The following is an 18,609-nucleotide window of genomic DNA, read 5'->3' as shown; positions in this document are numbered from 1 at the left end:
AACACGTTAATTATTATTATTATTATTATCATCAGCAGCAATAGTAGACAATATTGTGTACATGCAAACGCAAAAAAAATGTTCAAGAATCTTGCGTATCAAGAATCAAAACGTGTATCTTTCCTGTTTCAAGTTCTTAAGAGGTATACTACACTTTAATCATTGGTATCTGTTTTGAGATATACAGAATTTTAATATTCGTTTGAATCAATCTGGAAATATTATATGAAATACCTTATAGGCCTACTTGGCTGTGGTTTGGCTCGTTGGAAACTATTTTCCTATAACGCATTAAATCTCGTTGGCATTGAAAATAAATTCTGATATTCTATTATTATTATTATAATTTAATCCATATATTGCTTATATTAGCCCAGTCTTTGTTATGTCATCATCAGCCTAATTGTGGCTGCTTTATTGGGCACTAGTCTACTGTTATGACCTGCCATTAAAAGTTGTAAAAGAGACAACACTTTTGAACACTCGCACATAAGGTAGGCCACACTAGGATTTTAATGGTGATAGTGATATTTTAATACTTTTAAAGCCATTTTAAATGTCGAAGCATTATCATAAACCTGCTTTAAAACACAGATTTGTAGCTACTAATTAGATTGCTCCCGTTCCTACGTCATGTTGCATATTCTGTCAGATTTGTGTTGTGTGCTAAAATAATGCAATAGAAGGCACATGTAAATATTGCTCTTGAATCCTTTCGTCTTTGAATAAGACAAGTATTGGCATTGATAATATTCTAGCTCGCGTGTCTTCTGGAAGGCGTCTTCTGTAAACATCCAAATACATTTTATAGCACAAATAAATCTTTTAATTTTAAAATTATTTTTTTTGTATAGAAAATAAGACAGTATTCCTCGTCAATGGACAATGGCCAATGGACGTCGTTGAACAACAAATGAGTCTGTTTGCTAGACAAGAGAAGACTGTACATTTTAAAAATGTAAAAAGAGTAGCGTGCTTTGTATATAAATATTGCAAAAGGATACACTTTTGCAAGATTTCAGTAACTTGTATCAGTGATTCATTATAGAAAATACCCTTAATGTCTTATAGCAAGGCCGAGACCTGTGACCTGTCCGCTTATGTTTCCCAGTGTTGTTATTTTGCTTTGAGTAAATCTTCTTAGCAAGATCAACTTTTAAGAAGATTCTTTATCTTTGACAAGAAATAACTTGATGGATTCACACACGGTGCCATCATTTGGAAATGTTAGGTACGGATGTGGGGTAAATATGTTTTGTGAGGTGGAATTGTACAAAATGAACTGAAACTGAGAAATTTCATGATTATGTTGAAATTTCACATGCTAAGTACCTGACAATAAAACAAAAAATGCATGATAAAGGCATTATATTTATTTGCACAATTTAGATCTGCTTTAAATTTTGCATTATGTCTGACTTGATCGCGCCATTTTGCTTGGACGGATACAATTTCTTATTAAACGGGGAATTCAAAAGACAGCCGTTGGTTTTTTGAGTTTGAGATTGAGTTGCGATGTAGAGACAATCTTTCAAAGCTTGAAAAGTTTTCAATTAAAAACAGTTAATAATGGTGAAATATTGTTGCATTTGTCATTTCAGACACCCAACAGACATGAAATATATACTATAAAAAGGCATTAAGTGTTGCGTTTGTCGTATTTAACATATACTTAAACAAAAAAGAAGCATATTTGTGTGTTTTATGAATTCAGTATCATGTAAACAAGTGGATTCAGGCAAACAAATAAATGAGACGTGATAGAATGAGCCATCTTGTTTATTCTTCTGTTGATTTCAACAATGGCGTGGACACACACGAATTTGTCTATATTCACACGAGGAACACAAGTAAAACGAGCATATTGATAACAGCAAGATATTACAAGACGTACATGAAGGTTATACTCAGTGCAATTCAAAATCTACGCTATAACACCAGCACGAAAAATGACTCTCTTTCCTTAGATAAGGTAGGGTAGTAATTAACGTGTTCATCTACACATAATGTGCATTTTCTATAGGCAGTTTAAGTTGTTGGGGGAAATGTCTAAATAATTTCAACAAAGCAGCATGTAGAATAAATTAATAATTCATTCTAGCAAGCAAAACTTTGTTTTTAGGTAGTGCCGTGGTACAATCTTTTAACATATAAGATTAGCTTTGAGCTATTGGTGTCTTCCAAAGACTTCAAAAAAGCTCGATAATCATAATAAGTGATTAAAAGGGTAAGTTACATAACTTAGGTTTAATACTACAAAACAAGAGTCTATGAAATCTCTAGGTAGAAATGTATATTGCAAATTTCCCATGATTAGGTAGCTTCTCTCGAGATTTTTAAACGATTGCAATCTCTGGTGAGACCAATAAAATAATCGAAAAAATACAAACTGTAGCCTGGCCCACTTACATAGAATAACAATAAAAAACAGTTAGGTAATCGATAAAGTATGTAATACAGAATGCATTTTCTACACTTGCCATCCCCTTTCTCAGTACACATAGCACTAATGCAATATTGCCATATTCGGATTGCAGAAATAGTGTTACACCGAATACATAATCTATTCCTCTGTCAATTTGATTCGTAATGTCAGCATGTTGTGGCTTGATTTTATATACAAGACCAACCGTTTTTAAAAGTGACAGGCTGATGCAAGCATTTCAGTATTTTAATTGGTTGCATCTTAGTCATTTTTATCCCCCATTCATCAAATATGAAATAAATGTTAAACTCCGTTATATGCTTATCATGCTGCTTACATTTCCCTAAATAAAACATTGTGTTCCTGTTAGTTTGTCAATTTGTAAAATGCACAGATCCACTTTTCGCTAATGGTAAAAGTCCTCGTGTGTTGGTAAAAAAAGAAGAAAAAAGCTTATTTTTTCTTCTTCTTTGGGCAGGTATGAGGGTACTTTTGTATGCAGGGGGATTTTCTCACTGTTTGACCCAACTGTTTGTAATAAAATTCGCGCGTCTTCCTTTTCATTGCCCATTCGTGAGACCTCTTCAAAATCTGCCATATAACCATAAAAAAGACCATAAAATCACTCCTTGCTTTCCTCTTTCTCTTCCGTTTCCTTGTCTTCTCCTTCCTCCACCTCAGCGTCCTCGTTGGCCTCTTCTTCGGCCTCTGCTTCAGCCTCTCCTCTCTGGCCCGGAAATTTGTCTTTGTTATTTTCTTTTTTCCACTTCATTCGGCGATTCTGAAACCAGATCTTCACCTGCCGTTCGGTTAAGCTCAACGCATGGGACACTTCAATCCGGCGCTTGCGCGTGAGGTATGGGTTGAAGAGGAACTCTTTCTCCAGCTCAAGAGTCTGGTAACGGCTGTATGTCTGCCTTCCATTGCGTCTCCCAGGAGCTTTGGAGTGAAACAAAAATATCTGTCAATTGCATGTCTCCATTGCTTCGCTCTCTTTTCATTTACATATCCTGGGATGTAGTTAACATGAAGGAAACATAAATTGCTAGGTATGTCTATTTATGTGTAAATAAAAATTAATAAACAGTTAAATTGTTTACAAATGGAATTTTCTTCTCTGTTTTTTCAAACACACACCCATACATACATCTCTCAACTCATATCACACTAAGGACAAATTCTAGCACAAATCACAAAGTGTGTGTGTGTGTGTGTGTGTGTGTGTGTGTGTGTGTGCGTGTGTGTGTGTGCGCGTGTGCGCGCGTGTGTGTGTGTGTGTGTGTGTGTGTGTGTGTGTGTGTGTGTGTGTGTGTGTGTGTGTTTGTGTGTGTGTGTCTCATAGCGTGCCTTATAGTCTAATATCCTCATTACGATTTGCCCCCAGAACATATCAGGCTATGTCAATCGTGGGCAGTCATTGTCGTTATAGAAGGAATTAAACTTACAATCTTCTATACAATGGCGTTTCTAGTAGATAAATGTAAATTGATTTCTTCCATAATTTCCATGTTTCTATGTTTGAGTTACACAACAGCTTTAATTCAGGTCAGTAACGCACAGAATTTCACATAACCTGGTGCGCTGTAGCGCGCGCGCACGCACGCACGCACTCACACACACAGACAGACACACACACAGACAGACAGATAAACACACACGCACACACACACGCACACACACACACACGCGCGCAAACACACACACACACACACACACAGGTTTTCATAGTATCTATCACTCGCTGACAAAATAAATAGACTGAAAACCTTTCCTCATTCAGGTTCATTACCAGTTAGTTTTAAATTAAAGTAGACAAATAGATCTTCTCAATGCACCTCAAATACACTTGTCATTAGTATGTGTTAAAAGGGTTTCTTTCAAAATATAATTTGACTGACCAAAAAAGTGTACTGAAACTATTTTAGACTAACTATTGACCTTCAGCTGTTTCATTTTAGAATTTTCCTTTTTCCATCTCAACAGGAAGGAAACGCAAACCAATGGAAACTATCGAACAGCGTCAATTTAAATCAAACTAATTATTTGACACTAGCTTTTGCTATTACTGTTTACCACTACACATTACAATCACGAATCTTTCCTCGTTCCTTTAAGTCATCACAAAGGTTGTAAGACAGGTGATCATTTCTAACTATAGCGAGAATAATCTGAATCCCTCCAGCTCTATGTCTACACAATTTAGCCAACACTACTACAATCGTTTTACAAATAAACATAATGGTCCAGTGAAGTGAAATACGAAAAGCTGCAGTGCCTATAATTAAGTACAATTTCTCAACCTTAAAAGCATAACCCACCTGTGTTTTGATCTGTGTTTATGAACACTGCACGCTCTTGACACACTGACGCAGTCACACAGACAAACTCACACGCAGTGATTGAACAGAATGTGAAATAGTAAGTGTTCTAACCGTGAGGCCGCATCCATGGGAACATGAGGCTCGGAGAGGTGTTCTGACTTAAGTGGCCTTGTCCTTCTCCAGGGTTAGTGCTATTGGACGATTTACAGTCTGGGTATTGCGCTAAACTGGCCTCTTGCTGGGTACCATAAAGCGGTTGCCTTGGAAGGGCTTCATATCCATAAAATTTCGTAGCGTCTCCGTGACATGCCAATGCACAGGGGTTCTGTTGATAACCAGGGTTGGAGATACCTGTGGTTCCGTGATGGAAAAAGTCCTGTACGTGATGCGACGGGTGTTGAAACCCCGGCGCAGCTGCTCCATGTCCGTACACGAGCGTGTGGCTTCGGGCAACGCTCTGTGGAAACCTGCAGTCGTAGTAAGTTGGCTCTAATGATTCGCCGGCTTTGTACTTGGAAAAAAGAGGGTTAACAAAATAAGAGCTCATGTTTATCTAGCATTAAAAAGAGATAAAATAAATTCTCCTCTCTAAATGGTGGCAATCTATTGTTGCAGTTCCAAATGGCATGCAACGCAGACAGAGCAACCGGAACCAGATGGAGAAATGCTGCCCCTTCGGACAATCTGAGGCAGCTCCCACTTCAGATCCTCTCGCTTAGTCTCTCTCTCTCTATATCGCCAGCCTTTTCCTTTAGCAACCTCAAATCATGGCGCGCACGGTGGATGTGTGTTAAGGTTAAAGCTGGCTAGCTCCGAGGCTCAGTCACAAGCTCGTACTTTTTTTTTTTGCCTCCCACCAGCCACCCCCACTACAATGAGACCCCTCACCCCCTCCCCCCACTCCTTGTCCCCTACACCCCACCCTTTGGCTCCTCATCTTTCCAAAGCGTCCACAGGCGTCTACCTTGAAGGGGAAACATAGTTGTATGTGTGTTTTTTTTTATCGAATATAAACAGCTGCACGTATTAAATGAATGAATCACTGAAGTTTTTAATGGCTTCTATAGAACATATCCGCAGGTTACTGCAGCTTCGAACTGGCCGTGCAGGTTAGTCCTGCGGACGTTGAAACAATTTGTCTGGTATTTCATTTGTGATATAACTATTTCCCTTCAAAAGGGCCATATACGCTCCGACCATTACACATCCATTATGATAGGTTTATAAGGTTGCGTATCGAGCCATAACCCACAGGGACTACATTACTCAAGTTTTCGAACATTACGAAGAAACGGCTACAACGATTGACACCGTCTACCAGCTAAAACACTAATTTATAATGACAATGGAAAATACTGTAACACCATTATAATTAATTATTATTATTATTATTATTATTATTATTATTATTATTATTATTATTATTATTATTATTATTATTATTATAATTATTATTATTATTATTATTATTGCTGCTGCTTTATTTAAAGTTTGTGACGAGTAATTTTGATGCCTACCTTGATTATTTGTGTTAGACTGCTAACACACACACACACACACTCACACACACACACACACACACACACACACACACACACACACACACACACACACACACACACACACACACACACACACACACACACACACACACACACACACACACACACACACACACACACACTAGCTTCTCTTGGCCCTCCTAAACCGTACTAAAAGTTGTAAATCTGCTGCACTGACACAATAAAATTGCGCAATAGATGCCTCGTTATTTTACTAGACACATTAATGGCTTGTTGTTTATTTCGGCTTTGCTCATTTAAAGTCCTTCCCAAAATATGAGCATGTGGTTTCGTGTCGTTACTTGACAATTTTTACACTTCGCTGCTAAACGGGAAAGGCACACACAGGAAATTTATAGACATCTCACAGTCTATAAAGATGCAGATTCTGGGTCATTGTCTCAGTTACAGGAACATACCATGGAGTAGGCTATATAAATTTGTAACGGAAAAAAATCAATGATTAAAAAATAGTAATTAAGTAAGTAATTGTATGTCTTTTCAAATAAAAAAATCGATCGTATTAAACGTATTATTATAATATTGAAGTAACCGATAGGCCTAATTGTTTCGTTTATTATTATTATAATTATAATATTTTATAAAAACAACAACAACAACAACCATAAATGTAACACGAAATTTTAAAAGTAGGCTATCACATTGTTTGAAAGGGATTATAAAATCATCATAATTATTATTGGGATACGGTATATTATAAAAGGCCCTGATTACAAAATCAATGTCATCTTTAAAGCGTCATATGTGAGAATGACGAACAATTGGCACAGACAAACATGCCTTCTAAAAAATAAAAAGGTATCCAAAAATGAAGAAATAAATGGAAAGCGACATTAGTAAACCAGATCTCACACGAGATTGAAATACTGTGACGATTTCCCAGTGCCTTCAATAAATTATGTCAGCTATAAGGCAGCATTAAAACCGACACTGCATGCGCTTTTAAAAGGCATCAGTGAGTTACGGATTTTGACAAAACAAAAGACAGAGTGGGGAAAAGCACCGTAGCACGAAGATTCCAGGCGACATAAAAATACTAAGTACAAAAATTATAAAACAAACAATTGTTTTATGATTATGATAAAGATGGTGTGAATGTAAAGTTTATTACTTTAGCGTGTTGACATTTTTTTTAAAAGCTATCATTGTGATTAATAACAGAAGGCCATTCTTTCAGCACTTTTCTTGTAGCACTCCCAGGATTTAGCAGCCCAAAATGCGTTAACTGTGAGTCAATAGCGCCATCTAGTGTGTTTAGGGGTAACTTTTACAAATTATCATTGACAAATTATCACTGGCAAAACACACAGACACATCCAAATAAATTAGGACAATGACAGAAAGCCTATTTGAATGCACCTGTAGCCTTTTGGAAACATTTGACTGTGAAAACGCATAACACTCTTAGCAGTGCTGAACACATGATTTAAAGGCGTACAGCACCAGTATGGACACTGTAAATTAGCTTTACAAGCATGTGTTAAGTGAAAACTATCATTTTTAGTTCAGCGTCATTTGAAGGCTTGGAGTGAGTTCTGAATGCATCTTGTGGTGTCTGTTTGTGGATTGATCTTGCCTCTAGTTTGCCCAAAGGACTATATGGCTCTGCAAATCTCTTTGAGAGGGTCCACCACCAACGTACATTAAACCATAAAGTAATTTAGCCCAGACGTCTAGCCAGTTAGCCAGGTTGGCTTTGTTCGTCTGCAACTGAGACAAACAACACCAAGCTCCAACAGGGTTGTAAAACTAGCATTTTTGTTTTAAGCCGGAAACGTGGTCGATCGGGCTTTGAAATCACCGCATCCTGTTCGTATTGTTAAGGCCCACAAAAAGGCAATTTCAGTCCAGCGTAGAACGTTAAACATATTAATTTTAATTAGCCTATATCTATACCACAACTGCTACTCGTAGCCTATATAAATAAGAAAATAGTAACATCGGATGATTTTAAGATTACGCCTGTGCGGTTACAGACAGTAGTAAGTTAAGAGGGTTAAAATACAAAGGTGACTGAAACAATTTAGTCATAAATAAAGAACGCTACAATTACAGGACAGGTCCCTTTAAAAGAATTCAATTTAAGTTCATACCCCAAAAACCCGCAGTCTACATTGACTTCAAAATCAAACTCGTTTTACCTTTTCGGAGTCCCTCGGCCTGATTAAAAAAGCCATCATTGTTGCAATTTATATTTTTAATTGATATTGTTGTTGAAATTTCCATAAAATATGTAGGCCTAGGCATATGTGTTTTGTGGCTCTGGCTGTAGGCCTACTGCAAATTGAAATCTTTTCCTTGAATTTTTCCTCCGAAACTTGTCATATTATTGCACAAATAATTTTACTAATAACAATAACGAAACTATGTATATTTTTATTTAAACGTCAAAATAATATACAATTTAAAAATAAGGAAAAGGCGTTTCAGTGCTTGGAAACAGGCATGCAATTAAATAAAAGAATATGAGTAGCCTACATAAATAAGGCACGGCAGTGGATGAGGCCTACCACAGGCTTTTCGGTATGTTTTTTGTGGGATGTATACATTTGATATTTCGACTGTTACACACTAACTACCTCTGTTGCCATTATGCACTCTACTCCATTCTCGAAACTTTTCACATGAGAACACTGTATGTGTAGGCCAAATAACTGGATTGTATAAACTGAATTCCTGAAAGCTATTCGCTTCAAATATATGTCGTCATTGTGCGGTCAAATGAATGAAATGAGACACAAAAGTCATATTAACATGGTTGTATATATTTGGATATATCTACAATCTAAAATGAAACTCATTTACAGTTTAAAGAATGTAAAATACACAAACAGGTACATCAGAAACAAACTAAGCACATCGACGCAAACACGTATATTTTAACTACAGAACTGTTATTCTTTATAAAATACTCGGCTTTGAAACCTCCTAAAAATAATGGAAGCATAGAAAAGAAACAACCACGTGGAGCATAAATTAGGAAATTGAAAATAAAGTAGTTCAAGTATTTTCTCTCTGAAACTTCGGCTTTTTGTGTTTGTGAGTAAAGAAACGTTATGTAATTCCAAACTACAATATTAATATGACTCAATCCAGCATGGTAAAATTACGCTTATATTAAATCATACTTCACCAATTTTTCAAAGGATATCCATATAGGATATTTTTTTTCTCTGTTCCTGTTACAGGCCGCAAATGTTAAGACTCGTGATGATACTAAATTATGGTTTTCCTTCAGTCTGTGTCCGATTAATGACTTTTGGTCTATTGTTCTTTACTGTCGTTTTTTTCCTTGTTCATTTTCTTCATCTTCATCCGTCGGTTCTGGAACCAGATTTTGACTTGTCGCTCCGTTAGGTTCAGCACCCTTGCTACCTCATATCGCCGGTCTCTTGTGAGGTACATATTGAATAAAAATTCCTTTTCGAGTTCGAGTGTTTGATACTTGGTGTATGGACAACGCTTCTTTCGAGTTGAGCGCGCATGGATCCAGTTTGCCACAGGATTATCTGAAAAACAACGCATAAAAAGTATGATTAGGTGCTGCTGTAAACAAATACGCTTAGATTATTATTGATCTATGTCTTTTCTTTCTTGATTATGACAGCCATAACTTAATGCATTAATTTACGAACTGTAGCACCTAACAACACTTCTCATTTTGGCTAAATTAATCTTCAATTAAATGGTCAGGCTTTATACGTGTAAATAAAAAGTAATTTCATATGAAGTCCCCCTATCTCTGTCTATTTTAAATATCTTCGCAAACTCTTAGGAGAGAGAAATGGCGCTGTAAACTAGTGAATGTATCTAGGCCTATTTGCTTTATAGGCCCATAAAAAAGAAAAGGCTTGTGACTCAAGCCTTCACAAGTCTACGCTCAAAGTTCTGCTATGCAGTGAATGCACTGTGAACATTCCACGTGCTGTGTATCGATGTAAATGCTATGTTTAATTTTATTTTTTTTAATGTAAATTATGTTTCCTTGAATAGATCAAAACACCAGTCACCGTTTTTACGTTTTTAATTAGACATTTCAGTAGGTATGTTGTAATAAGCTCCATGACAAGTAGGCTACAACTCAAAATAAGCAATATTGGTATTTATAGGTTATAATAAAAAATATACTGTTGAAACCCAAAATTAGGTATACGAATTCTTAATTTGTATACGCATCCTCACTTTTCAAACGCCTGAATTGTTATTGAGCCAACGGCAGGCTAAAATGATACATTTACACATTAAACAAAACACAAATATAACAGTATCATATTAGAGTTAATGATAATGATAATGGTATACAGCTATTTGTAAACATCACATGCTACCTTCTTTTGCTAGACTTTGCTTTTTAGGAGACCGTTTTTATAGCTCGTTTTACAACCCAATCCTATAGCGTTTGTCATCAGTGGATAGCCCCAAAGCAGACTTGAGTCGAACGAGAGGATGAAAGAGTATAGAACTTGGTTTTACGATGGACAACAGCCAACCACCAAGCAAACGCAATAAACTGAGAAGCATCCCACATACCCGGTTGTAAACAAGAATAGCACTAACTTACTTGGGTCTAATTCAGGCTTGTCGTCTTTGTGCTTCCCGGAAGACAGAGTCTCCGTCTCAGGCGATGGTGTGTTCTGCTGCTTTTCTCTAATGTCGACGGCGGAGCAGTACAGATAATCCGTGTAAGTGCGTCCGTTCGAGCCCAAAGTGTCCCCAGTACGGGGATCCTGGAAGCTGTCGGGCTTCAGTCCGTAGTGCCTGCTATTCCCTGCATATCCTGGAAAAGACACGGTACCGGGGATAGGCTCCAGCCAAGTGCGAACGTACCTTGAGTCTGTGCCTAGGTGAGGTTGGTGAGTGTATGGATGGTAAACCACTGACGACTGGGAGTGAACAGGGGCCCACGAGGTAGTAAACACGGGTGGTTTCGGGGCAAAACTGCAGGACGGGTAATCCGCGCATTCCGGTACCAGGGTCGTCGGGCGTGAGCTGGAGGATATCGGACCAGTGGCTGTGAAACGACTCGCCAGAACATCCTCGCTCTCATGGTTGATCAAGGAATCCACATAATAATTACTTATGGGACCCGTGGCCGACATGGCGATGTTTCCCTTCTCTTTTACATGCATCCGATTATTATATGGAGTGTATGTGTACTTTTTTATCTGACCGTAGAACAATCAAGACAGGTAATTATTTCAGAAAGCTTCCCCAGCTGGGATTGGACGCCTAAGGAACACGTGATTGCATTTACCCCCTGAAAAACTGCACTGCAGATCAATGCGCGCTCTCTCCTGGAGCAGCAATGCACTTCGAGCTTGCAGTAGGTTGCTTAATACTAATATTGTCTTTTTTCATAAAGCCTAAATATATGAAGATGATGTGTTTCTAATATATTATGATGCAACTGATTTGTTATTTGTAGCCTTACAGAGCAGCACAGTGTGTGTTAAGGGTTTTTAAAAGGGCACTATTTGTTTGTGTAATCAATCTCTGTCGAGGGAATGCTACTGTGCTGTGGCTAGCCTTGTGCGCATCCCTCACTGAACAATGTTATTTATTAAACAATTAGAAAAAAAGAAAAGGTTGTACATTTCTTTCTCAGTTTCACTATTAATTCTATATAATTGGAACGGACCCAATGGATTCATTTTGACAAATATACGGCTCCTGTGCTGTCTAGAGGGTTGCTTTTATGCACTGAAGTCCTATTTTCCTCTAGTTTCAAATAAATACAATTGGGATATCCCTCGTAAAATGGAGTTTTAAACAAATCGGGGCGATGGGAATAGTAAGACGCCTAAAAACGCTCCACAACTGCGGCTGTATTCGTCAAGTGGTCGTGCATGCTTTTATGTCCTTCAATAAATTTTTACGAGGACCATTTGATTGTTCATAAACGTGTCGTTAATAAAACTGCAGTTGAGTTCCTGGTATAACGTAAAACCAACATTTCGCTTGTGAAAGAAGTCTCATCAAACCACTGTCGAATATAGGCTACAAGAAAGACGTGTGACTGTTCACAAACTCCATTAAAATTGCATATGAGAGAAAGGTTTGAACACGCTTATTTAAATAGCAATTTCATTGCGATATTTTTGAAAAGGCAATTGCATAACACATTTACATAAGTTTAGTAAATTCTATATACTTCCCTTTCTTTATTTTTTTTTGTTTAGTTATTTAGCCTTTTTTTGCGATTCTTTCAAACTTAATTCTAGTTGTTGTAATTCGAGGCAAATAGTCATGTTAACTGAAAATAAAATTATACTAAAACTGAAAGGTATGTGAAATATTTGTGAATATAATTTTTTCCGAATCATTTGGTTTTGTAATTCCGAATTATAAATAGTGGCGCAAACATAAACAAAGCATGATTTTATTCTTTAAATCATTAAATACTTTAACGCCATACTCTTGTTGTGTAGAAAATAACACCGTCTGAACATTTTATGAAATATGTGAGTCATTCTATTTTAGATTAAAAATTTCTTCTAAGTAAATTGCGAAATTTGGAAATATGTTGATTTTGGTCTGCAGTCATTGTCAGTGTTAGGCCCAGTATGAAACCGGCCACATGAGGTCAGGCTTTTTTACCGCCCTGTTTTCTGTGGGAACACCAGACATTGTCAAAATATACTACACACACCAAATAACAAAACAATACGCGGACTCTTCAAATTACTCTTGTATCGCAAATATTGAATACTTTTACTATGTCATATTAATTGTTCACAGAGACTCGACCCAAAGTAATGAGTGTCATCAATGTACTATTTTCATTCGTAAAACAACTCAAGTTATTGATGCAACAAAACAACTAAAATCAAAAGAAAGTAAATACTGAATTTATGCTTTCATACCGTTCCCTTTAATAATTAGGCCTATGTGTTTTATAGGAAGACGTGGCAGCTTGATTATGGCGTGAATGGGTTGCCTTGAGACTGCAGAGGCAATATCATTTAGATACTCTGAACAAAAGTGAAAGTAAAATCGTAAGTGTATTAATAGGTATATCCTTAATGGGAGGCTGCAGCTTTTTGTGGTATCAATGCATCTAATCAAATTCTTAGAATAATTACTCTGTGGCATGTACAAAACAAACAAATATACGTAATATTAAACGTTCTTTAACCATTTTATAAATCACGGCATCATATCTATAGCCTATAAAACCTTTATCGTTTTTCCGAGGGCGTGGTTGATCCTAAAGTCGTAGTTCACTCCCTGTTGTTCGCTTACGTTTATTTTTAAATGAATGTTTTATTATGGTGTTCTAATTTTGTTAATGATGCATGTATAACGCTATTTGTTTGGCAATATAATGTTGTTTTTAAATAAATTAAGCATTATCAAAATAAAATAAAAATCAAACCGTGTTTTATTGTTTGACTGTTCAATGAATGTCTTTGAAATTTCTAACTGGAATTGTAATATTTTATTCCAAGTGGTGTGATATATAATTAGATTTTTACAGTAATTATATTAATATATACTGATGGTATTTATCAGTAAATTTGACAAATTTCAGTTTTTTCACAAAATATATCAGATTCATATAGACAGAATAGCAATTTTACTACGCTCTCTCAATGGAACAAGGTGATATAATTTATAAACGAGATGTTCGCTATGTGGTCGCATTTATTTATACATTTATTGAGAACGACCTTGTGATTTAGCAGTGTAGAAATCTGCAGAATATAGTAGGCTATTCGCTGCAGTCTTGGCACTGAAGCTGTGCAGGGTGACTCAGGATAAAACTCAGCTATACATGCTCACCCACTCTTCTATCCATCCTTACATTTAGCTTTTAGAAAATCACAGACTTTATACACATTAGCCAAAAATAGACATCTTTAAGATACTGAAATTCACAAAGTAGCATATCTAAAATATAGCACTTTAAGGAGCAATTTCTTGTTTAGGCTATAGCTACAAGGAGCTGGTTATTCACCCATGATCCCATAATATCGCATTTAGTCTCGTGTGACGAAAAAACAATTTAGCTTAATATACAAATACCATTTCTTTCATTAGCATAATTGAATCCTTTTAATTGATTTTAAGTTGTCATTAAAACACATCAGAGTATACTGTCCTTTCTGAGACTACAACAGCACGGCAGTGTAGTCTCATCAGTTGTAGTTGTAGCAACATCATTGCTAATGCACTTTGATTTACGGGAATCTCTCCACATTAATCTCCAGCTTCCTATCCGTTTTTAAAATTAGGCTGCTTTTTGATCGACTTTGTTTTCGTTTTAATACTGCATAGTATAGCTGGGAAAAAAAGCATAGTCAAGAGCAGGTTAAAAATCAATATTTTATTTTTTTCTTAGTTTATTTCGAGCGCTAGCAGATAATTAACATTTTTATTTATTCAACTTTTTATGTTTTTGTTGTTGTTGTTTTTTGGTGTGAAGTATACTGAGGATTATTTAAATAATGCAGTCGTTGGTACCAGACCCATATAGCCTTTATAGCGCAACTGCGCCTAAAAATACAATTGTGTTTCAACCACACACAACAGACAGATGTTGCGTGGATATCAATGCAGTACCTTCTCAAAATCATCCCACATAACTTCAATATGTTATGTAGTAATAAATAAGGTCATGGATTTTTATCATTATTATTATTATTGTCTTTTAGCTTTTAAACGACCTTATGTGCGCCATGGTCAACGTGAATATCACAATACACTATACCGTTTAGATTATATGTTATCCTTTTTTACTATTATATGTCAGATATCTTTGTATTCATTCACGGGAGACAGGAGGATACCAAATAAAGCAACATGTTCACAGTTTATGAGTTTATCTACAGAATTGGTATACATAACACTACCATACTACAGTAGCCTATTATTTAAGTAGGTTTTCATATAATTGTTTCCGGAGAGCAAACGTGCAAATGTTTACATTTTCGGTCAAAAAACTATTTATATTAATATAGCCTAGTGTAAGTGAAAACACCAGCTAATATAATATATATATATATATATATATATATATATATATATATATATATATATATATATATATATATATATATATATATATATATTGGGATATAAGATTAAATTCATACTTTGTTGTAAAAAGCCGAGTAAAATGCTTTATTTAGCAAAGTAACTTGCTTTGGATTAGAAACTCTTTCTCTATTTAGCTCAAGCAGCAATCAAGCAGCAATGCTTATCAATACAACGAATGTTATTTCTCGTGCAATTTATACGCATAAAAGAGTTTTTGCGTGTATATGATACGCAGTTTGCGCGTGCATATGATACGCACTTATGGCGTGTAATACGCACGCACCCCCCTCCCCCCTTTCCCCTAATCCAACCCAAGGGGATTTCAGTGCGTAGCATATACACGCAAAAAACATTTTTGGCGTATAAATGGCACGAGAAATAACATTCGAGGTATAGATACGCACTGTCATGAGACTGTGTTGATCAAACCTGTTCCGGACAACTCGGAACTCGTAACATACAATGCAGAAAACGAGGGCGAACAATGCCAGTTTCCAACATGAATGCAGTGTAGGCCTATAGCTACATAAAAAATAAATAAAAACAAACTAAAATAGTATCAATCAAAGGAACGGTGTAAAAAAAAGTAAAGCAATTAAATAAACAGCTAATCAATATCCTCATTCAAGCCCACTGAAAATAAGCAGCAACCATATTCTGTGTTAAATTCTCATCCCAGTATCTGTGTTTGGAAATCTATTCAAATGTTTACACCACAGGTGTAGGCCATTGCTAATGCTACTACAGACATGCCTAATGCGGAATGTGTCACACATACAGTACTTTATGCTTCTGAATGCAAGCCAACAATTCAACATTTTTTTATATATACACTGAGCAAGAGTACGTGTTTTGATGTCCACCAATCCTTAGGCTATTTGAGGATATTGCCGCTATATCCGCATGCTCGGCGGCAGTGTCCTGTGGGGCTATTACGCGTGCTGTAAACTCTTTGTTGGTGACGCATTCCAGAGGAGAACCCCATTCACTCAACTGAATGAAAATGACTTTGGATTCCAGACTGTCTCCTCCCGTCGCAAAACAGCTGAAGGGAGGGGAGGGGGTTAAGAAAACAAGCATATCTGGTGAAATCCAAAGACTCTCCCAGGAAAAACGACAAGTCGCTGATGAGGCCCTTTACAACCAACAACTTTCTCAAAAACATTACCTTAATTCATTTAGCCTAGTATTTACACATATTGTTTATATGGTTTAAAGAGGCATTGTCTTCTTACTGTACAGTGTAATACTGTCACAGCACAGATACTGAGATTTCCCGATTCCTGATTTGGAGTAACCCACAAATGTTGACTGATTTAAAAAATGATTTTATATATATATATATATATATATATATATATATATATATATATATAGAGAGAGAGAGAGAGAGAGAGAGAGAGAGAGAGAGAGAGAGAGAGAGAGAGAAATATTCAAGTTTAAATAAAACAGAATAGACATCTTCCAGACATTACTCAAAATGCACATTAACTGCCTAAAATCTCGTTCTCTTTCTCTGCCTTTCTGTAGCTACTAAAGCATCGTTTACTAAAATGTTTTACTAATTAATAAATGTAAATGTAGAAATAACTGCAGAATTTAGAATTAATATGATGAGTATAAATTCCAGACAAGCTGCGTCAAGCTGTGTGTGCGTGTGTGTAGGCCTAGGCTATGATATAGGCCTAAATATATATATATATATATATATATATATACTAACGATTTTTTTGAAAGGTCTGATATGGTAGAAAAATCTCCGTGAAGGAACCACACAGGTTCACTGTTTGTAGTGCATGGAAGTTACAGGTCAAACATAGTTTGCCTTGGATACTAGCCACAGTAATTCTGCTGGCAACGCTTTTTAACGTTTAGCATGTGCTGTTACTACTGACTACTGCCACTGCTCATGTTGCTGTTATGTCAGTAATAGCAAGTGTTTAAACGTTCTTTTACAAATGCAATTTTGCTATTTGAGCCAGGCTGTTTATAGCTTAAAAATTGTGTGGTTGGGTTGGCCCACATGTGGGTGTAAAGTAATGTGGCACCATTTCAAAACAAATATCAAGAGATTTTGTAATTGTTGGGTCACGTTTCTGAGAGTACAAAATCAAAGCAGACCAAGTGGATCAAATTTGTAAGGTGATTAGTCTCATAAACCCACAAACACAATTACAATTAACTACACGGAAAGAAATTCATAGCTGATCATTTTATTATTAATAGCTGGAAAAATAATCTGCACTTTTTCTGTGTCCGTCAATCCACAATCTATCCGTTTCTGTAATTTCTTTGCTAGCACCTCAGCCACTAACATTTCTACTGTTAAAAAGTGGCTAAAACACTTTGGGCCATATATTGGAATAAAAGAATAAGCCATAATAAGGAACAGTCTAAGTTCGCCCTATAATGTTAACGGTCCTTTCTCCCTCTGAGAGTCTAAATTCTCTTTTACAGCCCGACACAAAAAGGCGAGGAAAAGAGAAAAAGAGCCCGCTGTGGCTATAATCGTTCAGTTCATTTACAATGCCATTTGCGGAAACTTCATTGCACAGGGTGTAATTTAACGGCAATTGTCGCCCTTGATGAAGACGAACTGACGTAATCAAGGCAGTTTTTTGTTGTCGAGCCAGGAAGCCAATCCCAACAACATGAAACTACCTAAACCACGCACCAGCCGCGCGTAACGGCGTTATCCACAGGAGGAGACAAACAACAAACTCTGCACAGATAAGTAAGGATTTTATTCCATTCCTCAGAGCCTCGAGCGTTAATTTAATCAAACCTCGTCTGTTGCGTTTCTATGCCCGAGAGGCCATGGCTTTTGGGTAGTTTTAAGAATTAACACCAAAATGAGCACCAATTGACATTTCTATAAACCAGCAGGCCTATTGCTAAAAAATGTCTAACCCATTGACAAATTACTAGCATGCAATAAGTATAGATGTTCAAAAATAATGAGACTGTCAAAAGAGTTTCCTGTTGCTTTTTTCCCCCCAGACCTAAACGCACCTGTGGACAAATAGTTACAATAAAAAGATTTGTTGTAAAAAGATCAAGTCATTCAGAGGGACTGCAAATAGTTGAAATTAATTTATAAGACATAATGTTAGTATAAGTAGATCTCCACAACTTGGAAGATACTTGGAAGTTGCATGGGGCACATTATCCACAACAGCACTCTCTTAACTTAACTACAACTGTCAGAAGCACAGAGAGCAAAGTCCACTTGTCAAGAAAT

General features: G+C 36.4%; 2 protein-coding genes across 2 annotated transcripts; both read right to left on the bottom strand.

Annotated features, from left to right (window-relative positions):
- Positions 1-1,763: 1,763 nt before the first annotated feature.
- On the bottom strand, positions 1,764-5,600 carry hoxc8a (homeobox C8a). Its single transcript, XM_077218118.1, has 2 exons — positions 4,858-5,600; positions 1,764-3,364 (listed from the first exon to the last, which is right to left on the bottom strand). The coding sequence occupies exons 1-2, from the start codon at positions 5,291-5,293 to the stop codon at positions 3,048-3,050; spliced, it is 753 nt and encodes a 250-aa protein (XP_077074233.1). The 5' UTR covers positions 5,294-5,600; the 3' UTR covers positions 1,764-3,047.
- A 3,496-nt stretch (positions 5,601-9,096) lies between these two features.
- On the bottom strand, positions 9,097-11,571 carry hoxc9a (homeobox C9a). Its single transcript, XM_077218131.1, has 2 exons — positions 10,891-11,571; positions 9,097-9,838 (listed from the first exon to the last, which is right to left on the bottom strand). Exons 1-2 carry the CDS (start codon positions 11,456-11,458, stop codon positions 9,594-9,596), a joined length of 813 nt encoding a protein of 270 aa, XP_077074246.1. The 5' UTR covers positions 11,459-11,571; the 3' UTR covers positions 9,097-9,593.
- Between the last annotated feature and the right edge of the window lie 7,038 nt (positions 11,572-18,609).

Source organism: Siphateles boraxobius, unplaced genomic scaffold, assembly GCF_051911475.1.
Source record: "Siphateles boraxobius isolate OS27281-9 unplaced genomic scaffold, OSU_SipBor_1 77, whole genome shotgun sequence".
In the NCBI taxonomy this organism is placed as follows: domain Eukaryota; kingdom Metazoa; phylum Chordata; class Actinopteri; order Cypriniformes; family Leuciscidae; genus Siphateles; species Siphateles boraxobius.
Note: the sequence above shows the minus strand (reverse complement) of the source record. Positions and strands in the feature narration are given on the sequence as shown.

Coding starts and splice junctions, on each gene's coding strand:
- hoxc8a (XM_077218118.1), bottom strand. CDS start 5,293: ATGAGCTCTTATTTTGTTAACCCTCTTTTTTCCAAGTACAAAGCCGGC. Junction 3,365..4,857: donor CCCATGGATGCGGCCTCACG/GTTAGAACACTT, acceptor TTCACTCCAAAG/CTCCTGGGAGACGCAATGGA.
- hoxc9a (XM_077218131.1), bottom strand. CDS start 11,458: ATGCATGTAAAAGAGAAGGGAAACATCGCCATGTCGGCCACGGGTCCC. Junction 9,839..10,890: donor CAAGCCTGAATTAGACCCAA/GTAAGTTAGTGC, acceptor GTTGTTTTTCAG/ATAATCCTGTGGCAAACTGG.